This window comes from Aspergillus flavus, chromosome 6 (assembly GCF_009017415.1).
Source record: "Aspergillus flavus chromosome 6, complete sequence".
NCBI classification, from domain to species: Eukaryota; Fungi; Ascomycota; class Eurotiomycetes; order Eurotiales; family Aspergillaceae; genus Aspergillus; species Aspergillus flavus.
In genome coordinates, this window is record NC_092410.1 from 3,731,792 (window position 1) to 3,757,842 (window position 26,051).

Consider the following 26,051-nt stretch of genomic DNA (forward strand, 5'->3'; position numbering starts at 1 on the left):
ACCGGACTCTACCATTCTTGACATCATCTCAATTAGTCGCTCTGCTGCCTGATTGTTGGGTTGATTCTTGGTGTAGAGACTGCCTGCCTTCACGGCAATGTCTCCAAAGAGGAACATTTCATGCAAGGCAAGATCCAGATCACGCCAGTCTAACTGCGCACCCGACTGTCGTAGGTTCTCGAAGGTAGTTGCAACAACTTCGGAGACAGCGTCTATGTAGAGCTGTTCGTTCACAGAAGCGACAGTTTGTTGCATAATGGCTAGTCTCTTGCGGAGTTCCTGGAACTCTGCCTCGTCAGTTTGGTCATCCTCGTCGCCCCATGAGGAAGTCTCGTCGTATCGCATCTTGGCAATGATGGCCTTCAAGATAGGGAGTAAGATGGGAGAATGCTGGGCGGTAAGAGAAGGGTCGGTCTTGGAGACCTTTCTCAAGTATTGAAGGAGGTCGCTGCCACAGGGGATGACGGTCGAGCAGACCTCGTCGTATTCATCGGAAAAGTATCTCAGGATGTGCGGAAGGAAAGCCTGCAATAGCCCATTGGCCTTCTCCCTGCATTCTGCGGAGATGTTCTCCTGTTCCAAAGCCCGTACAATATCAACCACTGTACTATTGACTAGCTTCGCAACTGTTTCAGCCAGATCCGTATCGTATTTGAAGGTAAACCTATTCTCACAAAGAGGGGGGCTGTTGGAGAGCTGAGAAACGATGGTGTCCAGATTCAAGAAAATAATCATATCAATCTTATCCTCCGGCTTCATCTTTTTGCCGATAATTTCCGTAAAAACGTCGACTGCTGCATCCCGCACCTTCTCTTCTCCTGCCCTGAGCTCCGCCTTCTGTGCCCGGGCCAGTTGCTGGAACAAGAGATCGAGCATTGTCTGATTGACCACGAGGCTGATATCAATCCAGCCAACCCAGGAACCAACTGCCTTCAAACACATTTCTACGATCAAGTCGTTGCCGTCCCGCCATTCTGACAAAATCTGTTGCCATGAGCTTGCGATCTTTTGCATGTCCCTCATTCGAATGAGGTCCTTTAGCGAGTTTGCCCTATCCTGTTCCGTGCGAGACCTGGAAACGAGGACATCACCAATTTCATCGTGGATAGAATTGACGACTCGAAGGTAGAATACAATTCCCAGCATATTGTCAGGCGACGTGCTGGAGGCACCCTTGTATGTTAAGCTCAAGAGATCATCGAAGAAGGACTCCCAGCCGCTACCGTAGAGTGCCGAGAAGAGGAAGGTAATCGTCTGGGCGATTTTGTTCTGAATATTGGGAGGATCTGGGTTTGCATTCTCCTGTCCATAAACCTGGCGGAGGTAGTTCATGAGGCCGTCCCGGACATATCCTAGAGCCTGAGGGTCAATCAGTCCAGCCTGGGCGGCACTGTTTACCACCTCTAGTGCTACATGTCGTATGATCTCAGAGTGCTGGGGAGTCTTTGTGAAGAGGGCGAGGCAGACTTGCCATCCCGAGGGGTCGGTACGGAGTTGGTTCAGGTAATCAAAGGCTTGCGCCTTGAGGGCTTGGTCTGAGGAAGGATTCCAGGCGATTTCTATGGCATTCGCTACCTATGTGATTACATATTTGTCAGGTTCAAGATATCATAAAGAGCTTTATGAGATTAATTGTTTATGCAAACATGCGCAGGGAGGGGTATGAGGGGAGAGGAGGGGAGGGCAAATGGCGGGGTGGACACTTTTTTTCGTGTCCCTTTTTAAATGAAAAAGAAAAAAGTAAAAAAAAAAAGAAAAGAAAATTTAACTCGAATGAACTCAAGTGCAACATTGAATCCATACCTGTTCTTCCATCTTCGACCAGCCGAGCTGCCTTCGGAGTCAGTAGACTCAGAAAGCAAATCGAATGACGGTATTCAAAGGGGGAAAAGTCGATGTAGTTGGGTTAAAATTCAATGGCGGCGGAGAGTCATATCACAGAGAGGGCCGTTTATCGAATCATGACTAGTGCGTTGGAGCAGCAATCGGTGGTCTCGGGGGGTTTAGACTAGTGGCAGAGACCCAGTTAGTCGGGTAGACGAAAAATTTGTCGATGGATCCATTGGGCTCACCGGACAGACAACAGAAGAGGAGTTGAATCCTTTCCAGACACACTGAGAAACCGCACAGTCGGCTGACTACGTCACTTTGTGTAGATGAAACAAGAGAAGAAAAATATGACTTGAGGTACAGTTGGCATGGATGTCATTGTGTGCGGCTGTAAACTTGGTCACCCGCCGAAAAGGGAAAGGGGCGCGTGCTTCCCGAGGGCCCTTGGCTGCCGGCGGATTCAGGCAGCATGCCTTAGCTCTTCTCGGTTAAAGGCGTTTTATGTCTCGAGAAGCTTAGCCCTCCATCCTGCATCCTTTTCTTTACCACTATAACCACCGCAGCATGCACGTCTAGCAATATAGGTCAATCAAGTTGGCGCTATCCGACTAACAACACAAGACGGATAATTGGAAATAACTTTAGTGCTCTTTCTCTCCTAACAATCATGCCCAACCTATCTCATTTTGGGCTCAACTTTATCTATGTTACTAACAAACTCTCACAACAACTTTTGAAAAATGCTTCTGTTGCTCGAGATACTCTTATGCTTCTCTCACCTGGTATAGAGCAAACACCTTTTCATCAAGTACGGGCCTAATGTCATTCTCTCCGATGAGTTGGTTGATAGCGTGAAACTGAACCCTGGTCCCAAGAAGCAATCCACGTGAGGTACATAGATAACTCAGACCATCCATCAAGCTGGGCATATCGGGACGGGATGCTCCGCCTAAAAGCCCTGCTAGTGCGATGACTCCTTCCGGCCTGATAGCCTTTAGTGGCTGAGAAAGGGTAGATGCACCGCCCACATCAACAATCAAGTCGTGTGCACCTAATGATTTTAACTTGGACGCTTTAGCGTCGTTGCTAGTTGTTGCTATCGCCGTTGCACCCGAAGCTAGGGCAAACTAATGGTTTGACAAGTTAGCACCTATACCTCAACGGGCACACATACAGCCAGGCTAGTCAAAGGGAGGTATTTACCTGCAGAGCAGCAATAGAAACACCTCCTGTTCCTTGCACCAACACTACACTTCCCTTCTTGGGTTCTCTCCCCTGAAGCCCGAACAGCGAGTTCCACGCCGTTAGACCAGAACAAGTCAATGTAGCGGCTTCATCGAAAGACAAATTATCAGGCATCTTCACCAGCGACGTTTAATGGTATACGCCATGACCCCGCAAAGTCCCGTCCACGTGCTGACCAAGTCCGGCTCCTATATCGGCAAAGGTAGCGGGCGTATCATCCGCCATGTGGGTCGTCAGATGGGTGCAGACTCTATTTCCAGGCTTGAAAGTGCAGACTTGGGATCCAACGGCCTCTACGACACCCGCTCCATCTGATGCTGGAACAATGTTGTCTTTGATAGTCAGATTGAGTTTTCCCTAATTCTTATTAGTACGGATTAGATGTAACGTGTGGGAGAGAACGATGTCTAAGGTTTAGTTACCAATGCAATAGCAAGATCACGGTAATTCAAAGATGCTGCATGGATTTTGATCCGTACATCATGGCCCCCCAGAGTAGGGAGAGGATGATTCTCAACGAATTTGAGGCTTGAGATTCCTTTTTGGCCAGTGAGGATCCATGCTGGGGTTTGAGATGCCATTGTTGGAGGGGGGTATATGTTCTGAATCACCTAGATGCTCGATTTCCTATATAACATTGAGGAGGGTGTTCCATTTTGACTCTTATATCCTGCTGAACACTGGGCTTGAATCATGGCGACCCAATTATTTTGGAGTAATTGAATCATGGGGGCCGATGCCCTTCCCGTTTGGGCGAGAGCCAACGACATTTGGGTTTAGTGAAGTCAAATCATGCCAAGTGATTGGGTGATCCGAAAGCCCTAGAACAACATTAGTAATGCAATGCTTTGAAATGCCTATCTTGCGCTATTTCCTAATTGAGAGGCAAGCTGGATGGTGAAGTTTGGACTTGTTGCTAAGGTGCCTTGCGAGAGCGCCTTCGACACAGGTTTGAAGATGTAGTTTATTTAATCAACTAATAAGTGCCACGAGTTCTCAGCTAGACTGCTTTTGATCGGCTTCCAGCAGTGAATTGATGACGACATATGTGGTCTAGGATCGTGAATTTGAAAGATATTTGAGCCAATTCATCTGAGTTTGATGCGGCCAGAGTGCTTAGCAGGGTACAGTTTCTGTCACGTAAGATAGTCAAGCTGGAGACGTATATAACGAGATTCTCTTAGGTCTTTTTTAAAAAGTGCACATGCTGCGGCCCCTTTCACTGCTGAGGTAATTGTAAGTGTTTGCTGATCAAGTGAATACTATAGTACTAGTCATTTCTCCAATGACGGCTCATGACAACATTGATGACCACGTTAGGACCTCAACAACCTTTATTTCCTAATCCGATTGCCTCAAGGCCGTACCTGCCACAAAAACAACTTATTAGGCTTTGCCCCGAGTTCAAAATGAGAGAAATAGTAAATGATCTTGATCAGGAACTTGCCAAACAATCTGAGTTACTTGACGATCAATTTCCTCTCGTTTGTCTACCATTAACGAAAGAGAACCTGACACTACTAAATATGTCAACAGAGTCAAACACAATGCCACCACCTCGTTCGGTATCATCTCTGTCTCGATCGTCAAGTTCACAAAGACTGAGTGATTCGACGTATCGTAAACGAGTACTTTCTCGTGCAGGAATCAAGGTTGATGCGAACTTGCCCATGGAAGTGCAAAATCAAATAAACATCATTCTCCAAACCCCACCAGTGGATACCTCAACCCTCGAATCCCTAGCGTTAAAGCTTCAAAGTGATTCGAACGAGCTCATTGCAACTCAAGCGGGTGAAGAGGAGTGGACAAGTCTTTTACAAGACATTGTCAAAGCATTGAAATCTACTACCATACATTGTGCACGAAGCCGAGGTACATCTTACCAATGGATTCCATGCTTAGGAGCTGACATAGTATGCTTCAATAGATTGGCGAGCAGAAATCAAGCCTACCGTTCACCAGTCGTCGATCCCTCGATCTTCTGTGCCCCAGAAGCCGGCATACGATCAAGGCGAAGCTAGAGAGTCTGAAAGTTCGCAAAGCAACATCATCTCCGGAGACATTGAAGATCCTTCGACACATGGAACAGATTTGGACAGACCGGCAAAATCTCTGTCGATAACTTCTGGGAAATCGCTCATAAATCCAATCTCCTTGGAGAACCCCCGTCCCAACATATCAGTTGGTCTTTCGGGCATAGCACTTGCCGAGAATCTACAATCTCGTCAGGTTAACGATGCGAAATACTTGTTGATCGATCTCCAAGATAATCGTCAACTGATTAGCGACCCTGGAGTAACCCCACTCAGCTTACACTTTCCATTTCTCGTTTTCGAAGTAAAATCCGCCTCAACGGGGAGTAATCTCTATCAAGCACAAAATCAGTCTGCGGTCGGTGGTGCGTCGGCAATCGAGATTCTAAGGGCACTGTACAAGTTGTGTGAGGGGCATATACCGAACACATCAGCCCGAAATGCTCCTAGCACTGCTTGTCAATTCCTTACGTTTTCAGTGACGACTGAGGGGCCTGTTTGCGAGTTATGGGTCCATTTCTGGAATGAGCTTGACGAAAGTTACTGCATGGGAAATATTGATATATGGCGATTCACACACAAAAGCAAAGCGTCTAATTTTATCTCCAATCTGTCAAGCATTCTGAACTGGGGATCAACTACTTTTCGAGATAGAGTTGTTCAACAGTTGATTCTGTTTTGTAGCCAGATTATCCCTTCGGCGTCGTGACCGCTTCAATTTATGTTATGTGCAATTGATGATTACTGGGCGTTCAGATTTTATCACTCTGTACTTTTTAGCCTCATTCTAATTAGAAGAAGTTTGATCCGGTCATCAGTCTTTCTTGTATCTAGGTTTTGTGCTGTGACTGACCACTTGTGGTTGAATACTCGATGACCATCGTTTTTACGTTCGACAAGGTTTCTTCACAGACCAATAGAAAGTACAGCTCGTCAACTGCTCGGTCCTTTAAATTCGGCAGAGCTTGGGTACAATGAGCGAGACTATATCTACTACCCAAGTGTGGACCCAGGCACTCTTTGGAATTTCCATTGCCACTATAAAAAGGACAAGCCCTTTCCCGCATTTGAACTCGGCTATGACGCCTGCTACCTCATGGTCAACTTCTGCCAATACGTGTCAACCCATTGGTCAAGCCTGCACACCAACCTCGGTAGCAAACCCCCTTCAATAAACAAATATAAGGTCATGATGTGGCTATCTACTCTGGCATATGCAGACGAAGCCGAAATGTCTATCATTCAAACGCTGATATCATTTTATATCATACCGGAAATGGGAACAATCTAAGTGCCCCAGACTCTTCCACGCCAGATTTCTGATGGATACAACTGCAAGAAGAGTGAGATTGAATCTATAGTCATGTCAAGCTGCCATTCAATTGATGAGTCTCCTGAAGCGAATATCGTGCGAGACCTTAGATGCGAGTCTGCCGAGGATTTCCAGACTCGCAAAATCAGTTTGTTCAGAAGGCACCGTGCTGCTGCTATTGATGAGTTCACGAATACAATTATGAATATGTGGCCCAGCAGAGCCCGGCTATGACGAGATATGATGGCCTTGTTGCTGTGAGCCAGTACGCTGATGTGCAAAAGGCTCTGATATTTGCCAGTGCTCTCTTTGAGAGTTGGTACGGCAACAAATGCTTCTTTGAGTATTTAACGGAAATAGAGACTATGCTTGGAAGGTTAAAGGAGACACAAACATTGCTTGGAATGACGTGCCAGGACATTGGCCCTACAGGAAGTTGGCAGCCATGGCGTGTCAAGCATGCGCAGCCAATTCTGAGGAGAGGACTTATCAGCATTGACGACATCTTTGCCTCTCTTGCTCCTTTTCATGTGCCATTCTCAGGTACGGACTTGACCGACTTCTTATTGAGATGGGTGTAGTCCCTCTCTGTGCTTGCATTTGCCTATGCGTAGATCGAGATATTGAAGACCGTCCGTTCGTAGACCCATGTGCTTATTCGGATTGCATCCAGAACAGGCCGCTTGAATGCTGATCCCCACAATATTAACGTTGATATATTGAATTGTGAAAGCGACCACAGCGCTCCTCCAAATCTTTATTAGTTCGAATAAAAATGAGAGACCCTTGTAATTGTTCAGCAATGGATTGATCGTACAGCTTCAATAGTATTTATATTGCGTACTAAGTCTAGACTGTGGCGTATAATTAATAACACCATCAAAAACGCAAAACAATGATCGTCGTACATATTTTATACAATGTAGTTTTGCCAGGCTGTTGTAATCCATTGCCATTGGATGCTTGCTTCATGGATTTAACCGAATAAATCGTGGGATTGGGGATCACGGGGAAGGTCAAAAGTGACATTCCACGCTGTCCGCAAACAGCTCCATTGATATAGCGCCTCTCGTGGTCATCATGATGACTCCACCAATTCTGGGAACCGCCCAATTGTGAGGCCAATCTGGACATGGAGGAAGAACGAACAAAAGGAAAGAGTACACGAGAGAGGATTGACGTCATGGCTAGACAAGATGACAATTCTTGAACTTCGGAGCTAAGACATACAAACCTGGAGATTGCTTTTGGCATGTAGGGGCCGTGCTCCTTCAGCTTCTCCTTCAGCCCTTGAAACCCATAGGTCGACATTTATTACCATCTGTCCTGCTTTTCGCCCCCAGCCGTATTCCAAGCGGTCCTGTTTTTTCTTTTTTCTTTCTTTCTTTCTTTCTTTCTTTCTTTCTTTCTTTCTTTCTTTTTTTTTGCGATATCTTCTTCGGCGGCCATCCGTGTGTTGTGTTGGCACAAATCTGGCGATGGCTGTCAGTGAAGAAACCCCCTTGCTGCACACCCGCCGCCAGCACAAGCAGAAAACCAAGGTCAGTCCTGTCCGCGACAAAATAGCCGTGTACGGTTCATTTATCGGTGAGCAAGATACGTAAATTTATCCAGACACGGCTATCTTACTGATATTACTACCCAGGCGTTTTCCTCGCAGCTGCAGACGAATCTATCGTTCTGTCCACATGGAGTGTGATCGCCTCGGAGTTCCACCGTCTGTCGCAAGGATCGTGGCTCCTAGCCGCGTATAACTTTGGGTGGTGCGTGTCATTGCCGGTGGTTAGTTACTCCAGTCGTTCTAAGGAGGGTGTTGAAACTGACGCTTTCGCGGGCTAGTATGGTACGCTATGCAACATTTACGGGAGAAAGAATGTTCTTATCAGTGCTTATGCGCTTTTTGCGGCGGGATGCCTGGCTTGGTAGGTAAATCCCACCATAGTTATCTATACGAATAGCTTCTAACCATTGATTCCGATGTAGCGGGAGCAGCACGTCCATGGTTCAGCTGGTGTTGGCCCGAGTACTCACCGGAATAAGTGCAGGAGGAATGGTTTCGCTGGTATCGGTCATTCTTACTGGTGAGTGTCTCTACCACCTCTTGCCACAATGACACTTTTTAACTCTCCAGACATGGTTCCCGCCGACGAGGTAGCCCTGCTCCGAAGCTACGCCAATGTGTTCAATGTTGTAGGCCGTAGTATAGGTGCTCCCCTAGGAGGTTATCTTATTGGTGCTGTGGGGTGGAGATGGTCTTTTATCGGTCAATTGCCCGTGGCAGCCATCTGTCTTCTAATAGGACTGTATGGACTTCCATCATCTTCAAACTCAACCAAGACTGGGGATGCAGGGGGAGGAAATGCTCGGCATAGCATTATGCGGCTTGACTTTGCCGGTCTTGCCAGCTTCTCTGTCACCACCGTTCTCCTACTCTTGCTCATGCAGGAGTTGAGCGCCCCTCCAGAAAGCCTCCAAATTCCGCTTACGATACTCATCACGGCGTTTTGCACTACAGTGCTATTGTTAATCGTGGTAGAAGCATACTGGGCTCGAACTCCACTGATTCCTTTGCACCTCATGAAGACTTCGCTGGGTGGGTTTTGTCTAAACCAGATAATGATGATGTCGAGCCGTTCGGGAGTGAGTTTCCCTCCCCCTGAATGCATGATTTATGTGGTACCTAACCTTCCTTATAGCTTATGAGTAACTTGGCTCCATACCTGATTCGGGTCAAGGGTGCAACAAGCTCATTGGCTGCGTCAGCCTTCGTGTTGGGTGCGGTTGGGGTGTCAATTGGAGCATTGATCGCAGGAAAAGTTATCAAAAGGTAATGACAATGCACCGTGGAACAATCATACTTCGATATGCGAGGTTATCTGACTATTAGCAGATGGAAACGATACCGAACCATGACTGCCATCGCCGTTTCTGGTGCTGTCCTGACCTACTTGCTCATTTTCATTCGCTGGCGAAATGGCTGCCACCTCTGGGAAGTAGTGTATCTGTTGCCCAATGGTATAGCCATTGGCATCCTTTTCACGACACAGTTCATTGGCATGTCGCTGGGCGCGCCGAACGAGAGCCTCACCACTTGCATCACTACATATTACCTTGCTCAGCAGTTAGGTAATATCATTGGACCGGCGATGAATGTGGCTGTTGTGCAACGCGTGTTTATGAGAAAGTTGGAGAAAAATCTAAACGGATGGGAAGAGAAGAAGGTTTGATCATACACCGTACGTGACTTGTACGAGTTTCATGCTAACCGTAGTGACCAGTTCATCGATCAGATTCTCAACGAAGAGAAATTCGCTCAGAGCTTGCCCACTGTGGTTCAGTGTATTGTTCGGTGGAGCTATTTGAATGCGTTCCAATTGGTGCCATGTGAGTACGATACTGTTGCTGAAGGGATACGAAGCTAATTGTTATAGTAATCTCTGTCGCATGTGCATTAATTATGCTGCCTACCGTGCTATGGGTGAAGGAGGAGAAACCGGAATAACCATGTATACTCGTTGGATTTGTATAGGTCCGTAATTTTTAATACTGAAGGAATGGATTGCTTGTAGTTCATCTAAGAAGAAATGAATGTAGGGCTAGCAAGGTCTGCATTTGCCGGTACCCAGCTATGGTGCACTATGATGAATAGGCATGAGGAGTGAATCTAATCCGACTCTATTGACGAATGGGAGATCGGATACCATTATCGTTGAGTCTATTTGGTTATATCAAGGATAATTAGACGGGGCTTTCTCTCGACGAATTGCTTCAGTAAATGAGTATGCGCCACCGCCATAGTAGAGCTGTCACACCAGCTCCGTGAAGCATCAATTCCGGCATCAGTTCCACCAGGCATAGTGCTGATGCAAATTGGAATATAGCGTCTTCTGCGCCCGCGACACGTCCGATTTACTAATGACACAGTAGACAACCGGTTCATCAGCAGCTACAAACAGTCAGACTCACATAAATCAAACCAACCCAGCCAGCACCCCAAAAGGAAATACATACCAAGGGAAATCATATGCACAGGAATGCAACAAGCACTCAAGATCGAAAACGTCGAAGCCAAAACCTCACTACAGTAAAGTTTCGACGCGATCTTCACCGACAGCATAACCATATCCCCCGACAACACGGGACGGCTATATGCCAGCATCTCATCCTGAGCGCGCCGCACAGCCTCCTCACTAACAGCGTTCGAGTCAATCGCGATCGTCACGCAATTGTCGCTGGTCAGCAGAAGCTCGACGGGGATGTTCGAGTCATCGATGATGGAGAGAATGCGGGCGTAGAAGCCGTAGTGGGTTAAATTTCTGTTTGAGTTCACGCAGAGAAGACTTATGTTCTCTTTTGCGGAGACGGAAATTTGGCGGTGGTCTTTGCATTTTGTTATGTCCTGGTTTACTGAGTCAGGTACTAAGGTACTACTAGTAGTGAGGAGTGGTTGGTCTTACCTCGGGCTTACCCGGCTGAATGAATTTTTCGGGACTGTGAAGAACATCCGTGTTTAACTTTGCTCCGAACTCCATGGTGGGGAACTTTTGGGGAGAAGGAAGATCGCTGTGGGGGTTCGCTAAATCGCAAAAACATGAAGAGTGGGAGTGGGAATCACTTCAATTGGGAAAGCATCCAGAAAGAGTCTGGTTCGGTGGGAGAATGAGTGAAAGATTAAAATTAAAGAGTGGACGTTGCGATGAGAAGAGAGTTGGAGGTAGATCGTGAGTCAGGGGCGGATCTAATCAATCGTTTAAAAAGCGGGTCTCTGGACTCCGGCTGCCGAAAAATGCCGCACTATGTCTTGTTGAATGGCATGCAGCTTGATGCAAATTGGTGTTCTTTTAATAGGCACTAAGAGTAAAGAGGACAACTGTCGCTAAGATGAATAATCAGATAAATGCAGGTCAGACTCACTGGAATGCCGGATTGACTTTGGAAGTGTCCTGTTGCAAACTTGAAATACCATGGTCCCCCGGGGTAAATTACATGCCTCTTACTTGTATGTGCCTGGATTAACCCTTCAGATAAAAAAGGGTGTTATTTTCTGGCTTTACGCTGTTACCCATGCATCTTACCTGCATTGTTGCTGGCATTGCGTTTGAGCCACAAGGTATGGAATGGCTGGAACTAGGGGCTGGTTCATGTAAAAACTCCTTACTAGCATACATAAATCATCTACAAGGATACACCTCGAAAATTCCTACAATGTTCATTATGGCATACTCTCTGCCACAGCAGAATTTCTTAGTCTGTGCGCGGAGCAGCAAAAAACTCCGGGGTCCACTATGGACGGCAGTACTCCGGAGTAATTCGGCAAATGTATATTTCCATGCTATCACAGAATATATGTACAAACCGCTGCTGTCTATTACACTGAATAACTGTGAAAAAAAAAAAAAAAAAAAAAAAAAGAGCAAAGTGGCAATTCCTAATCCTGGTAGATCATGCGCAGCTTTGATTCAGAGAGCGATGTGAGTGGTTGCCCTGAATGCCCAGCATCTAATGCAGGAGGACAGCCTCCGGTCCCGTATAAGACAACCGGGCCCGCACGCCAAAGACGCTTAATGTTTCCGGACCCATTTCTCACCCACAACCATGGTTTCTCTGAGAGGTCTCCTGAAAATTTCCCTGCGCCATCCCCGACCCACTGCTTCGGCATTGAGAGCGTCCGCTGTAGCCCCCGCATCTGGCTCTCCGTTCATTAACAATTCGCAGGGGGCTTCGGCGGCTGTGGCGGAGTTATCGGATGCTCTTGGCACTGTTTTTGACCAGATTGACCTTGATGGTGGGGCATCGTTTTCTTAGAATATTATAACCGTTACTTATTGTGACCAGGTGATTTGAATAGCCAGATTAATGGATTGCTGGAGCGACTCGATCAAGAGGCTTCCCAGTATGGGAACTCTCAGTTGAAGGATGAGCAGTATTCTGACTGGGAATGGTATGAAACATATAGTTTCTTGACTTCTGAATGTCCCCATTAATGTGTATGTCACAGCTCCCCGGAAAAAGCCGAATTGATCTCCATGGCGTGGCACTGTGCCCGAGAAGCTTATGAAGCATCGTCGGGTCTACCTAATAACCCTGCTCGAAATGAGAAATGGAAACTCGAACCAGGCGATTGTATTGTTCCATCCACTGATGGGACAATCAAAGCTGTCTCTTTCAGTCGCGTATCATCAGTTGAGAAAGGAACTGACAACAAGGACCTCCCTGTTCTGGTAGTTGCTATTCGAGGGAGTGCTAGTGCAGTCGACCACATGGTAAATGCTAACTATGAGCCGCGGAATGCAGACAACTTTATTGTGAGCCTTGCCCAGTAGCATGTGCATGTCTATAGTTGCTATTTTGCTAATAAACAAATGGCACAGGATATATCTCGGCTTGCGCCTGAGAACAGCACCACTCTTGAGGCGCATTCGGGGTTTCTGAATAGCGCAAAAGCTCTAGACAAAACCGTGTCACAGAGGATAAACATGTATATTCGTGAGAATGCAAGCAACTACAGCCACGTCTTATTTACTGGTCACTCAGCAGGTGGTGCTGTTGCCTCACTTTTGTTTCTTCGATATCTAGCACAGGAAAGCCTCTGTAAGAGACTCATTACCTTCATTAGTCTGAATAACTTTTTGGCTGACATAAGATAATAGATGCAGGGACCCGATTCTCGTGTATAACATTTGGGGCACCTCCAGTGGTAACGGTGCCTCTCTTGGAAAGTCCAATGACTGAAATTTCCAGCGGAGTGTGCCTAAATATTATTAACGAATTCGACCCTGTCACTAGGGCAGACGGGTCATACAAGCATTGCTTGGTGGATCTGATCCACTCAATGTACAACCAGCAACCGTCCCTGCCTAGATCTGAGCCGTCGAGTACCACGGTTGATTCGTTGCTTACCGATGACAGCGAAAATTTCTCAAAAGGAAAAGACTGGCCTGTTCTACCTTCAATTTACTCACATGTTGGCCCTCGGATCGTTCTTCTACTACGAGTTAAGACCAGTCTCAAGGAGAGCTCTCTTCGGTTACGCGCTATTGAAGTACCCCGGGCCGACTTTGACAGACTGTTATTCTGTCGGGTTGCAGTGCATCGACGAGTATGCTATGGGGAGAGGGTGGAATTGATTGCCAAGGGAGAGCTTAATGGGAGAAATACTTGGGAGGATACTATGTCCGAATGATGTGGTCAGATTGTGATAGACATAATTAGCTAACTGTACTACTACCAATATTATGATGGCTACAGTAATCAGCGTATCGGAAGGGCTACTCCCTTCCGTCTCGCGATCTCGACCGCCCTATAATAACGCACATCCTCTTCCACCTTCTTCACAATGTTATCAGCATCGCAATCAACATCATCTATAATATCCATGTCATAATTTGCCACAAAAGCTTCCATCGCAGACGAAACAGCCTCACAATCCCAACAAAGACAGACATGATATTGCTGCCCGAACGCTATCTGAAACAGCTCTTGCGTCTTATCGAACCGAATATCCAAGAACGACTTCCCCAACTTGTCATCGTGATTGACCATCCGTCCAGCACGTTCAACCAAACTCGTCCGGTACTGCTCTGGATTGCACAGATGAGTATGCCAAACCAGATCAACGTCCAGCGTCGGCACCAGAGTCGTCTTCGGATAATCACGAAACAATTGCAGGAATTTCTCGTAGCGGTCAATGGCGCGACGAAGCGTCCCGTCAACTGCTGGGCTGCGGATCCAAAGATGGTCGTGCATCTTCTCTACAAATTTGAGCTGTCGTTCGACATTTGCCTTCAAGGCCTTATTCCTGAGAGCCGAGGCTCTCGTGGCTTGAACCATCTCCACGAAAGCATAATTAGCTGGAGTATCTATATATTTCAATAGTGAGAATGAGCTCGTCTTTGAGCCAGACCCGTACTGAGAAAGGACGTGTTTAGCGTGACTTTCGCGTTTGCCGAGTTCAACGAGCGTCTCGAAAAGGTCGGGTTTAAATTCTGCCTTTTTCTCTAGCCAGTTCTTGTGGGCCTCGGGGAGAGTGTAAGACCAGTCTCGAGAGTTTATTGCTTCATGCTGTTTGAACTTAGTTAGAAAGTGCTCGGTATTTCAATAGTCAGAGAGTGCGAAGCATACGATTTGTTGCCATGGAAGGGGAGCTTTGCGCATCCGTTCCAACCTATGTTTGACACAGTAGAAGTCAAAGTCATCGGGGTTCAGCAAGAAGGCATGCCACACCATAAGCACATCTGTGTAGTATTTTAGTAAGGTTCCTCCGATGGATTCAAGAACATATAGGAGAGAAAGATAGACTTACCGACAGGAGGTAATAAACCCAGCCGTGATGGCTCGTTCTCATTCTGTGAATTAGCACCGGAGAGAGACACCATATTAACCGTCCGGATCCATCTGGTGAATCGGCCGACTGCAAGCTCCAGGAAATAGTGCCATTTGTCCTTTCTCCTCGTTTCAAACTGGGTGTCCTTTACTGTGACTGTATAAGACTCATATTTACGGAGTTGTGAAGAATACCGCTTGCGGTAGACTGTTCTTATATTAGGTTTGATGCCGAAGGTATTATCCAGGTCCGTGGATTGCTGGACCCTGTCTCGTAGAGCATGGAACACTTCCAGCAGCTCGAGGTGGATGGCACATTCGCTGATGGTGGGGATATCAGTACTGGTTGAGTGTGACGAAGATTGGAATAGTTGTGGATCTGGTATTAGAGGCTCTTCTGACTTGTCTCGAGCTCTTTCATAATGATATGCGGTATTAGAGAATTTGGCACTGATAATTTCAGCGCCGCTTGCGCGATGAAGAGACGCGAGGTTTAAGGAGACGAGAGCCATATCTGTGATGATCAAGGATGGGTTGCTAGTAGATTGAGGAGACGATAGTGCACATAAAATAAAGAACTAGGCGCCATAAACTCTAGATGTACCATCTTCTCCATAAATATCGCCAAGCTGTCTCAGCCTCCGTGAGTAAGGCGTTGCTTAGCGTTCAACCCTCCCGAATACGAGGCGAGTGCGGAGATCCGGCAAGGCTGCACGACACCCTCGCGTGATTTAATAACCACTCCTTGGCAATTTGCATTAGCAGTCCTTAGCCTCAATCTAGGTTTCTTAAAGCTCCGAGTACATCACTTCAATCTTCAAGATTACTATTACATCATGAACTATCACAATGGGTTCAAGTCACGTACAGCGACGGCTTGAGGAATCAGGCACGGCTAGAATACTGGTTTGCTACATTTACGCCGTATTTGCTCCTTTGTTTGCATTTGCCATCGTTCAAACCTTGACACTACCATCTCCAAAAGAAGTTAAATTCTTGCTGCATAGAATCGACCATGGCCTCTCCCTTCTTCACGGTCTCGAGTTAGTTAGGGCCGTAGTATGTACCATTGAATTGATTTTAGTACGCGGAGAAATTAGCGCTGACGGTATTCCTCCGCTACCAGGCCTGGGTTCTGCTAGCTCTAGCAATCCTTATATTCTTCCTTCTCGGGGCACGAGAATGGTATATTGCACTCATGGGGACGCTGAAGCTAACTTTGACTGCTCTTATTGTAGCCGGGGTAGGGATGCAGTCAAAGGTCCTCCCAAATACCTTTGCTGGTTGCAATAGCTTAGCGGCAAGTTGGCATGAGGCCTTGCCGATGGACATGAGGGACCCCCCTACAGGCAGCGAAGCCTCACTGCATTCTGCCTGCAAAAGAATGGTTGAGCATTGGGCATTCGCGATTGCCGTGGTGTAAGACTATGCGTATTTCTCAATTCCAATGGTAGCAGCTAACCGCACGCAGGATTTTTTACGTTCCCTATTCCTCGCTCATGATCTTTCATGGCGTTCGAGGAATTTTGCATCCCCGTCCACGTCGTCATTGGTATTCTAAGACTAGTAAATCTTTCAGAGTTCAAGCGGCAATTTATTTCGCTCTCAGGTACATAGCAAAGGTCTTTCGGCGACTGAAACCGCGGTCTGGAAAGCCACCAACGCACGTCGTGACGCGGCAGGGTAACATGATTAATCGGCGCTCAAATATCTTTATTGACCTTCGTCGTCATAAGAGATCTACTAGCTTGCCTACACATGTCCTGCCTTCTAACGTTCTTCTGAAGATTGCTACATATGTTCATTATGTGGATATCGTCAATCTGCACACTGCCTATGATAAGCTATTCCTCGCTTATATCGGGAATGAAGACGAAGAGTCGAAGCTTGAGCAGCTTCGAATGTATACCTGTTTATCAGAGGCTAAAGAAGAGTGCAAACTCTGCAGAGCGCAAATATGCGAGGTATGATCGTATCCAGCAACGGCGCACATATAATGGGTCACTAACTAAGATACTAGTCATGCCGGAGATCCGTTCCCGTCCCGCATACAACAATACTCATGCATCTGGAATCCTGCAAGCCAAACTGCTCTAGTTGCTTTCTCAAAACCTACAAGTCGACAATATCTCGGCCATGCGGGTTGGAAAAAGCGGGACCTAGCTTTCAGCATAGAAACGTCTGTCGGAACTGTGCGGCGATGACCTACTCGGAAAAACTCCGGATGGTGGAACTACAGGCTCAAGCGGAGATGCATAAATTCTCTAAGGATGGTTTATTTTGTGCAGATTGCAAGAGTAAGTTGCCACCGTCGGGTCCGCGATGGTGGATTTGTTCTTGTGGACGGGAGTGCAGTCATCATGCTCATCCCCCGTGGGGCTTGGGGAGCAATAGCTAGGCGCACATGGTGTTGGATTGTAATTTGATGGATGCTGGGCTCAACATCATTGGATGATTCTAGGTCTATAATGGTAATGATTTGCATGTTTTATGGTAGAAGGATTATGCCGATAGCACAGCGACATAATACCAGATGAACCCAATCTACTAGGGCTATTTTCCATTTCCGAAGGGGAAGCACGTGCCAGCTCCAGAGAATCTCCTCTCACAACTTCTGTAGGCAACAACAACGCCTTACTACTGTCAACCCAAACCAATGACATGAATGACTCACTCTCGCAGCCTCACTTCCAGTTTGACTTTCATTTTGAAGAATCCTCGACGCAAGGCAGAAACATCGGCCGACTGATGCAATGCAATGCAGGTACACGAGAACTATCGAAATACCGTTTCCTTGGCGCAACCGCGCCCCGGCCTCGCTAGTTGCCCGTGGCCGCAGCTCGTATCCTACGAAATGTGCTAACCGCAAATGGGCCAAATCACGCGAAGGCAGAATGCTGATCTATTGGTGCTGTTCCGCATGGCTGTTCTACCGTTGAGCCTCACCACGATGAACTCGTGACTCGTCTATCTGGGGGACTTGAACTCCCTCTGATCTATACTGTATCGCAATATATATTTATTTATCAAGAGCTGAATACTAAGTTTCTATTGTTGGACTAACCACCAGATGAATCATTATGGCTCGACTAAAGGCTTTCGATAGCTTGCATCGGTCATCGCAACCAAATATCACACAGGCACCCGATACATCATGGGAGCCGATTGGACCAGGGAAAGCCCACCTCCTTCAAGAGCTTGAAGCGCTCTACTGGAATGGTGTCGAAAGTGAACTGGAGAATATCATCCGTACGCTGAAAGTTTGGCAACAGCCAGAGTACGCGGGTATCAGTATTCGCGATGAGAATGATAATAACATTCATGGCTTTGACACATTCCTTGATCAGGTGTGTCAAGAGGCGAGAGCGTTCGCTATTCGCTATGGTTAGTTCTGCCCATCAGAACCTTGCAGAGGTCTATGGTATGTGTTATATAGATGGTGATTAATGCTATACAGGGGAGACAAAGCTACAAGACATGGCCAACCAGAAACCAGCACAGGCGATATTGTCGCGTAATCTTTCTTACAAGGAGGCGCTGAAGAGGGTCATTCTTGATACTCGAGCGGAGTATTTTAGTAAGAAGATTAAAGAGGAGGTTCGAGAGCAACTGAACAGTAAGTTTTCGTTTTCATGTTTTGTCTCGATTTTGCTGCTAATACAGTATTCTTGGTGAAGCTATTCCAAGACTGTCTGGTGTCGAATTGCGAGCGTGGATGCTGCTCCAGAATGCTGGTAAGTACGGAGTACTGGTAGTTAACCATAACTGAGGTAACTAACTCATGCTAGGTTTTCTTGACATTGATAAGCTTATCGAGCATCGGCCGCCACTGGATAAGTTAAGTTTTTGGAAACGACCAGCAATTCCACAGCGTATGTCACTATGTTAGTCTAAACATGTATAATTGGCATATACTCATGAAAATAGTCAAGCTCTCTAACTTCGATGATCAATGGATCCCTCAGTTCGCCCCAATGGAATGTGCTGAATGCAGAGCCATCATCCGTGGAAGCATGTTCATCAAACAGGAACAATCCGACGCACCACAAAAAGCCTCTCACACCATATGCGAGGACTGTTATCGGTCTTACTATTATGGCGACGAGTCAATATTCAAGAGATACAAACATTGTGTACTAGCTGATTCTATTCACTCTAGCATGAGCAGGAAGATGTGCGAATGCAAGGATGTGCCTCACTATGATTCACAGGGATGTCCACGGTGCCTGTTCCCCCTGAATGATGAAGATAGACATGTTTCCTACATATCGAGTCATCGGTGCACGATACTGAAGCTCTCTGAGTTGGTTACATATGCAAAGTACCAGGGGCTTCTACGTACCGCCAAAGCGAAACGGAAGAGGGACCGGCGATTGTCTGATGCCTCGTGGATCTCAAGATTAGTTGGCCGATCTCGGGGCAGGCCGAACACCAAACGTACAGCAGCACAGCGTGGACAACCTTATAATCTAACGCCGCAAACATATGGAACAAAAAAGCAACCAGCCCTTCGTGCCGTGACGGAAAATACTCGTCAGGGAGATCACCGAGATCCTGTGACGAGTACCACGAGTGCAGCGACGGAGTCGAAGGCAGATGAAGATATCCCGCTTTTCTTTCGTCAGTTCACTGAGAAGTACCCTTTTGGAAACGTGCATATGGCTTTGCGTGTAGGTCCATTGGTTATCGAGAACGGTGTTTCCCAGTAAGTATATGTCTCACCCAAAAGGGGGTTCTCGCAAATGGAGAGACATGATCTGATCAGTTACGACTAGCACAAAAGCAGGTGCTCTCATCACCCTAAGGGAATCTCCCGTCTTTCACGAACGCTTTACACGTGGGACACACCAACGCAGCCTAGCAGTTGGAGGAGACTCGGAGAGGCTTTTATGGCAACAACAACGTCAGATAGGCCAGCCAAAGAGATACAAAGCTTTAATGAAACAGATTGTCGGGGCTCCCTTTACTGGAGTCCTCTCACAGAAACCGGAGAGCGACCAAGAGAAAGAGATAATAGAGCTCCTCGTGGCAGCCAGCAAGCAGCCGTTCGATAATCCTGGCTTGCCCATAATGGAACAACAAAAGATCCTCGACGCCGCATTAGGCTCTATTATGGCAAAGCTAAGGAATCTGCTCAGCTCAAGAGTGATGGTATACCTCACCAGCATTGCCCGGCGTCTTCTTGACCCCGAAAACATACTCACATGGAGTGCGACAAGCAACAATTGCCAGAATTTCTGCAATTCTTTGATCGACACAGATCTATTTGAGCCACTAACTAATGGCCCACATATGCAATCTATCGAGACACCCTCTCCGCTCTATCTGATGAGCTTTGTCTGCCCACCAGAGGGCTACCTGAACAACAAGATCGTTAGTAAATTCGATGTCCCAATTGGATTAACCGAGGAGTACCTTCTTCGTTTCCACTACGGCCGCCATGACGAGGCAGACTTGATTGACACCCTCCAGGAATACTGGTACGACTGGGGAGCTTTTGATTCTACATTATACAACTACCAGGACCTCTTCCCATGGGATTGCACTGAAGCATACAGGAGATATCCGACTAAGTGTGGAGATTGCAACCTATCGAAACATGTCTGGGCATTTCCCTTTGATTCATGGTCTATTATCGGGCTTCACCTCTACCGCGATAAACACATGTATCAGCCTAAACAAAATGCAGATGCCAAAACTACCAACCCCTGGTTACGAGACCGTCTCACCATTCTCACAGCGTCGTCTATCCTCGCCCATGCTGCAACAGCAATGGCTAAATCCCCGACGTTCTGCAAAGCGACAGCCTGGCTCCACTCTAAAGAAAAGGGACTACGCCGCATCGACTCTTCTCTCGCCCGGGTCAAATTAGGAGGTATCCACCGCGCCCAACCATTCAGTCACTACTTCGAGGCAGGGACCTACAGTCACTATTTCCTAGCAGAATGGGCGTTGAAAAAGCGTGAGTATAAGATAATTGACTATGAGACTCTCCGAGATGGCCGTGCAAAGCGACAGGATATCCGTATAGGCAAGGGAAGATTCACAGACACCGGCAGCAAGCCATTGGACTTCAATCAATCATTCGATTGGTTCCGAGGACTTGATCATAGTGCTCCCGATTATGACTACTGTGATAACCAGGGACAGATAGAAACTGACGCCCAATTTGAGGCCCAGGCTAATGCTAGCATTGCAGCTGCTCTTATCGCTGATTCACAGCTGGGCTGTATACAGAATGCTGAACATGTGGAGGCGCAGGCGGCTGCTGCTGCTGTGAATTGTGGATCGGGATGTGGGACTTCGACGGCGCCATCGCATGTTTGTGGATCTTCTTCCTCTTCTGGAGGAGGAGGTGGTGGATCTAGTAGTTGTGGTGGTGGAAGTAGCAGCTGTGGTGGAGGCAGTAGCTGTGGAGGGGGAGGAGGAGGTGGTGGTGGCGGCTGTGATTGATATTTGTATTGGGAATGCTGCCTTTATATAAACTGTAAAGACCCTCTATAGAACCATTGAGCTTTAGTCAAGTGATATCTAGTTTATGGAAGACGAAGCTTCGATTTATGGAACTTAGCGCTCCATTACAACTAAGTGATCATTTCCAGAAACATATTAACATATCTAGATGGTAACCACTGTCATTCCAGCCCCAGATATTGGCAGCCAGCTCTCAGGCAAACCGAGCCTCTATACCATGGACAGTCTAGTCAAGTAAATGTGGTAAACTATTGTGAAACTACTGTGACCTGCTTACTTGGAAATGGTGGTCCCTGTGGGGCTAAGGTTAAGTCATTGATCGTACATATATACCCCGACTAGAATCGCTGATTCAACACTACATTGAGCATTTAGAGCTGGAAGAAACTAGACACATCTATATACCAGTCACTACGATTCAGCAAACAATATGGCATCATCAATTGCCAACAAAGTCTTCATCGTCATGGGCAGTGCATCCGGAATGGGCCTCGCCACAGCAACCACTCTCCTGGCCAAGGGTGCATTCCCAGGACTATGCGATATAAACCAAGACGGTCTATCCAAATTCATCCAATCACTCAACGAACCCCAAAGAAACAAAGTAATCACACAAGTCGTGGACATCACAAACCGCGCAGCCGTCGCCTCATTCCTACACTCAACGAAAAAGAAATTCGGCCGAATCGACGGAATAGCTAGATTCGCAGGCACAGCGAGCCATAGACTCGGCCACCAAGAGATCTACGAGATAGACGAGACGGAATACAACTTCGTCATGGACATTAACGTGAGAGGGATTTTCAATATTCTCGGCGAAGCACTCAAACCGTGATTGTTACAGGAACCGGGGAGTATCGTCCATGCTGCGAGTATGTATTTTGAGAGGGGGTTTGCGAAGGGTTCGGTTTATAGTGCTAGTAAACATGCTTCTATTGGGTTGGTGAAGAGTGCTGCCGTTGAGGTGGGGAAGAGGGGATAAGGGTTAATGCTGTGTTGCTGTGGGTTCTCTCTCTCTCTCTCTCTCTCTCTCTCTCTCTGTGCGTGTGTGTAGAGACTGATGTTATATGTTCAGAGGCCCTATTCATACTCCTATGCTTCGTGCGAATGTGGACAGTGGAGGTGAGGGTACTGCTCCCGATGTACCACTGGGTAGACTTGGTATGGCGTCGGAGGTTGCGGATGTCGTTGCGCTTCTTTTGAGTGATGAGGCTAGGTATGTTACGGGGGCTACTTAGGCGGTGTATGGTGGGGCGAATTCTTGAGCTGTTTCTACCTTTTTTGAACACTTGGTGTCAAATAGGATCTGCGTTTAGGGTTGGAAATGAATGATGCTCCTCCCAAGTGTATGCACTAATAATGGTTCGCACTACTTATAAAGGTTAGTTAGTTCCCGGCGCTAATGCAAGTTGCTTACTCCGCTAATCTATACAAGGCTAGTCGGATATCACCTCCAACCTGAAACATAGGATCGATCTAAGCTTCGGGGATGACAACTACCAAAACTGTCTGTGGCGGATCATCATATTTGTCAGCTGTCAAAACTATTTTAAAAAGACAGCATAAGCAACTTGCAGCATCCGCGCCAGTAATCATCATACAGCTGACTTGTAATGGCACCAACAACCGAGATGATCCCCTTGGCTCAAATGCCACAACAAGTTGGTGTTCGGGGACCCCAAGATGACTGAACAGGAATCATTGATCGAACAGAACGAAGGAAATTACAAAACCGGATTAATCAACGATCATATCGTAAGCTGATCCATTGATCACCATCTCGCCTTACAGTTTCTTGAATCAAGGATGGACGTTGTTGCAATGACTTACGTAAAAGGAAATCATAGGGCTACGGCAGATACGACGACACAAAGCTGAATACCCACCAGAGGAAACTAGCGGCGCAACGATCGCCTCTGGCAGCACTAAACACGGCAATGGCGATAGACCTTTGGGCGAGTTTCAGTGCTCACTGGGCCATGTACACATCTACTCACTCATGCACGATTTCGAAACATTAGCCCTAGAAAGCTATTCAAATAACTCCCCGAACCAGGACCACCTTCTCAGTCTACCAAAATTCAATATCCAGTGCGCTATCATCGAGAATACAATTGCTATGGGCATGACTATGGAGTGGATGAATGACGATGACGCCGTCTCCATCTTCAACATGCAGGGACCCGGGATCCTTGAGGCCCTCATTCCAGCAAGTCTTAGGCCGACAATAGTCCAGCGGCGGATACCCCATCATCCATAGCTGGATTTCTTCCCCTTTCCCAATTTAAGGGACAATCTTATCGCCGTGCAGGATGAAATTGACGATGAGGAGTTGTGTCATGATTTGATGGCTTTCTGGGATACGCGTAACGCGGGCGCTATGTTGTTGGTTTGGGGTCCGTCCTGGGTCCCCGGGAACTGGGAGATGACACCGGCGTTTGTGAAGAAGTGGGGATATCTATTAGGTGGCTGTGAGGAGTTGTTGTGGAGTACGAATTCTTGGAGAATGAAGCTGCGAGAGAGGCCGTTGTCTATAAGACCAGTTCTTCAGGATAGAGCAACTGGAGAGATATGATTTTACTGCTTGTGTAGTTAACAACTTTGGTTTGAACGCCCTTTTTCTGTTTATGTACAGCATGTTCATTTACCTGAATCTTTTAACTGAGGATTGAGAGGTGTTCCTGTGACAACAGTTTGCCATCAATGCTAGTATGACAATAAGGAGGTTTTTCTAGAACATAAGCCGGCACTGGGTGTTACTTTCTTTCGGGGTTAGCAAGCATATACTGCTATCTACCCATATCCATATTCTAATAAAGGCACTATATTGCTAGTAGTCTGCGTAAAATCAACTATCCAGTACGTGCCGAGCGGTATGAAGGAGAGAGGAGACGTTCTCTCCAGGACGAAGGAAGATCTATCCAGGTCCCAGGTGAGACGCTGAAGCAGAAACACATTGGACTGCACGCTTCAAATTTCCATTCAGAGAACTGTTTAGAAGGTGGCATAGGGGTTAATGCTATACGATATGCAGGTTTTCCTCTCCCCATAATAATCTACAAAATGGCTTAGTAGATTGGCTAATCAACATATCATAAAGGTACTGTGTACTAAGAGCATCAGTTGTCTAATTATGTTACGTAGTTCGAGGGACGTTTAAACCTTTAGGTGCCTGTTCCGGGAAGACGATCCAGATCCCGCTGTTCCCGAATATCCCGCCTCTGCACATATAGTTGTAAAAGTTGTCGTTAGTACATTACGATTTTTGCTCCACCCATTCATCACTACATCTAGGTTGAACATTTTCTATTACAGACGCTCAACTAAGATTATCTTCATTTCTGAAAGGTCATTACGATGGAAGCAAGCACCCTCTCATCTCGAGCTGACGCCCAATGCCAGACATATTCGAATATTGTCTGGGAAGTACTCAAAGATCTATGGCACCCACAAGACAAGCCGAAAGGAATTGTCAACCTCGGAGTGGCAGAGAATACCCTGATGCACGCTGAGCTACAAGACTTTGTCAGGCGCAATACGAGCATACACCAACATGCGTTCACGTACGGCGATGGGAACTTCGGCAGCAAACGACTACGACGTGCAGTTGCACAGTTCCTGAACGAGCGTCTACGCCCAGTGCTACCACTCGAGGCGGAGCACATAGTGGTGACAAACGGTGTTTCCCACGCAATCGAACACTGCTCGTGGGCGTTGTGCAACAAGGGCGACGGCATCCTTCTCGGACGACCCTATTACAAGTCATTCATCGCCGATATCTCTCTTCGACCGGAAGTCAAGGTTATCACTGTGAACTTTGGTGGACTTGACCCCCTTGGTACGGATTGCGTTAAGAGATATGAAGAGGCGGTCCTTAGCGCCAGGCAACGCGGTGTCGTCGTGCGAGGACTCATCCTTTGTAACCCACATAATCCCTTAGGTCGTTGCTATCCCGAGGAGACAATTAAGGAGCTGATGAAGTTATGCCAGCGCCACAGAATACATTTCATTAGTGACGAGATATACGCCCTGTCCACTTGGGAGAATAAAGAGGAAACCTGGGACTCTCCTCCAGTGCCTTTCATTTCAACCCTGGCGGTCCCGACTGATGGGGTAATTGATCCAGAGCGCGTGCATGTTTTGTGGGGTATGAGTAAGGATTTCGGGGCTAATGGGCTCCGGGTTGGGTACCTTATTTCTCAACACAATCGCAATCTTCACACGGCGCTGCAATCCGTTGCTCTGTACTCTTATGTGTCGTCCATCTCAGACCACCTTGCCGCCGCGATTCTCGAGAATGTGGATTGGGTTGACAGGTATATCGAAAGCAACCGGCAAAAACTGTCTGAATCCTTTAGCTTTGCAGTTCGCTTTCTGAGACAACAGGGAATCTCGTATACGCCCGGTGCCTATGCGGCGTTCTTTCTATGGGTTGATTTGGGTAGAGCATATTGCGAGAGACACCCGGAGGCATCAACGTCGAGGGACTTAAACACGAAGATTAGCAGGCGATTGATAGAGGAGAAGGTGTTCATTGCGAATGGGACGATCTTTGGATCCGAAAAGGAGGGGCTTTTTCGGGTTGTCTTTTCTCATCCCATTGGATATCTCGAAGAGGGGCTCAAGAGGATGATGAAAGCGATAAATAAACATGCTTGCGTCCAATGAGGTGCCAACTTAGAACAGTATGCTCGTATGCTCGAATGAATGAGAGAAATCGCCTGTTGTGTATCTGGAACTGTATGCTTCTCTGGGTCCCCTACGTGTGGCTGAATATAGGTCTGTATAATGTCTTGGTTCAAGCATAATATTTATTGCCAACAGTAGTTTTTTAT

At 47.0% G+C, this 26,051-nt stretch overlaps 11 protein-coding genes across 11 annotated transcripts; 8 read left to right on the forward strand and 3 right to left on the reverse strand.

Moving 5' to 3' along the window:
* Nucleotides 1–366: 366 nt before the first annotated feature.
* Nucleotides 367–3,656, reverse strand: F9C07_11560 (putative tRNA exportin; the record flags this gene model as incomplete). Its single annotated transcript, XM_071507642.1, has 3 exons — nucleotides 367–1,575; nucleotides 2,865–2,957; nucleotides 3,498–3,656. Coding segments are annotated over 3 exons (1,461 nt in total), but the record flags the coding sequence as incomplete, so codon positions are not given.
* Nucleotides 3,657–4,175: 519 nt separating this feature from the next.
* Nucleotides 4,176–5,950, forward strand: F9C07_1824465 (uncharacterized protein). The gene is made up of 4 exons (XM_041293927.2): nucleotides 4,176–4,237; nucleotides 4,344–4,559; nucleotides 4,612–4,947; nucleotides 5,003–5,950. Exons 3-4 carry the CDS (start codon nucleotides 4,623–4,625, stop codon nucleotides 5,815–5,817), a joined length of 1,140 nt encoding a protein of 379 aa, XP_041148591.1. The 5' UTR covers nucleotides 4,176–4,237; nucleotides 4,344–4,559; nucleotides 4,612–4,622; the 3' UTR covers nucleotides 5,818–5,950.
* Nucleotides 5,951–7,798: 1,848 nt separating this feature from the next.
* On the forward strand, nucleotides 7,799–11,209 carry F9C07_2286775 (MFS transporter). The gene is made up of 10 exons (XM_041293926.2): nucleotides 7,799–8,007; nucleotides 8,066–8,202; nucleotides 8,260–8,342; nucleotides 8,404–8,501; nucleotides 8,552–9,060; nucleotides 9,117–9,247; nucleotides 9,311–9,641; nucleotides 9,699–9,804; nucleotides 9,852–10,819; nucleotides 10,878–11,209. Exons 1-9 carry the CDS (start codon nucleotides 7,899–7,901, stop codon nucleotides 9,920–9,922), a joined length of 1,575 nt encoding a protein of 524 aa, XP_041148590.1. The 5' UTR covers nucleotides 7,799–7,898; the 3' UTR covers nucleotides 9,923–10,819; nucleotides 10,878–11,209.
* Nucleotides 9,619–11,209, reverse strand: F9C07_2286776 (uncharacterized protein). Its single transcript, XM_041293914.2, has 4 exons — nucleotides 10,878–11,209; nucleotides 10,432–10,819; nucleotides 9,699–10,366; nucleotides 9,619–9,641 (listed from the first exon to the last, which is right to left on the reverse strand). Exons 1-3 carry the CDS (start codon nucleotides 10,950–10,952, stop codon nucleotides 10,260–10,262), a joined length of 570 nt encoding a protein of 189 aa, XP_041148589.1. The 5' UTR covers nucleotides 10,953–11,209; the 3' UTR covers nucleotides 9,619–9,641; nucleotides 9,699–10,259.
* An 806-nt stretch (nucleotides 11,210–12,015) lies between these two features.
* Nucleotides 12,016–13,603, forward strand: F9C07_2110112 (Alpha/Beta hydrolase protein; the record flags this gene model as incomplete). The annotated part of the gene is made up of 5 exons (XM_041293925.1): nucleotides 12,016–12,205; nucleotides 12,256–12,361; nucleotides 12,419–12,725; nucleotides 12,792–13,011; nucleotides 13,071–13,603. The coding sequence occupies 5 exons, from the start codon at nucleotides 12,016–12,018 to the stop codon at nucleotides 13,601–13,603; spliced, it is 1,356 nt and encodes a 451-aa protein (XP_041148588.1).
* A 68-nt stretch (nucleotides 13,604–13,671) lies between these two features.
* On the reverse strand, nucleotides 13,672–15,254 carry F9C07_11556 (uncharacterized protein; the record flags this gene model as incomplete). The annotated part of the gene is made up of 3 exons (XM_041293913.1): nucleotides 13,672–14,481; nucleotides 14,542–14,654; nucleotides 14,723–15,254. The coding sequence occupies 3 exons, from the start codon at nucleotides 15,252–15,254 to the stop codon at nucleotides 13,672–13,674; spliced, it is 1,455 nt and encodes a 484-aa protein (XP_041148587.1).
* Nucleotides 15,255–15,471: 217 nt separating this feature from the next.
* F9C07_2286778 (uncharacterized protein) lies at nucleotides 15,472–21,466 on the forward strand. The gene is made up of 9 exons (XM_041293924.2): nucleotides 15,472–15,801; nucleotides 15,869–16,161; nucleotides 16,214–16,706; nucleotides 16,763–18,126; nucleotides 18,200–18,358; nucleotides 18,420–18,476; nucleotides 18,531–18,614; nucleotides 18,670–19,447; nucleotides 19,518–21,466. Exons 4-9 carry the CDS (start codon nucleotides 17,823–17,825, stop codon nucleotides 21,193–21,195), a joined length of 3,060 nt encoding a protein of 1,019 aa, XP_041148586.1. The 5' UTR covers nucleotides 15,472–15,801; nucleotides 15,869–16,161; nucleotides 16,214–16,706; nucleotides 16,763–17,822; the 3' UTR covers nucleotides 21,196–21,466.
* Nucleotides 15,592–17,565, forward strand: F9C07_2110114 (uncharacterized protein; the record flags this gene model as incomplete). The annotated part of the gene is made up of 5 exons (XM_071509058.1): nucleotides 15,592–15,801; nucleotides 15,827–16,161; nucleotides 16,214–16,706; nucleotides 16,763–17,039; nucleotides 17,294–17,565. 5 exons carry the CDS (start codon nucleotides 15,592–15,594, stop codon nucleotides 17,563–17,565), a joined length of 1,587 nt encoding a protein of 528 aa, XP_071368028.1.
* Nucleotide 21,467: 1 nt separating the features above from the next.
* F9C07_2286779 (putative short-chain dehydrogenase) lies at nucleotides 21,468–22,618 on the forward strand. The gene is made up of 2 exons (XM_071510852.1): nucleotides 21,468–22,047; nucleotides 22,334–22,618. Exons 1-2 carry the CDS (start codon nucleotides 21,647–21,649, stop codon nucleotides 22,452–22,454), a joined length of 522 nt encoding a protein of 173 aa, XP_071368029.1. The 5' UTR covers nucleotides 21,468–21,646; the 3' UTR covers nucleotides 22,455–22,618.
* A 281-nt stretch (nucleotides 22,619–22,899) lies between these two features.
* F9C07_2261874 (uncharacterized protein) lies at nucleotides 22,900–24,090 on the forward strand (the record flags this gene model as incomplete). Its single annotated transcript, XM_071510157.1, has 3 exons — nucleotides 22,900–22,971; nucleotides 23,054–23,446; nucleotides 23,528–24,090. The coding sequence occupies 3 exons, from the start codon at nucleotides 22,900–22,902 to the stop codon at nucleotides 23,789–23,791; spliced, it is 729 nt and encodes a 242-aa protein (XP_071368030.1). The 3' UTR covers nucleotides 23,792–24,090.
* A 191-nt stretch (nucleotides 24,091–24,281) lies between these two features.
* On the forward strand, nucleotides 24,282–25,986 carry F9C07_2286780 (putative aspartate aminotransferase). The gene has a single exon (XM_041286849.2). It carries the CDS (start codon nucleotides 24,574–24,576, stop codon nucleotides 25,882–25,884), a length of 1,311 nt encoding a protein of 436 aa, XP_041148584.1. The 5' UTR covers nucleotides 24,282–24,573; the 3' UTR covers nucleotides 25,885–25,986.
* The last annotated feature ends 65 nt before the right edge of the window (nucleotides 25,987–26,051 follow it).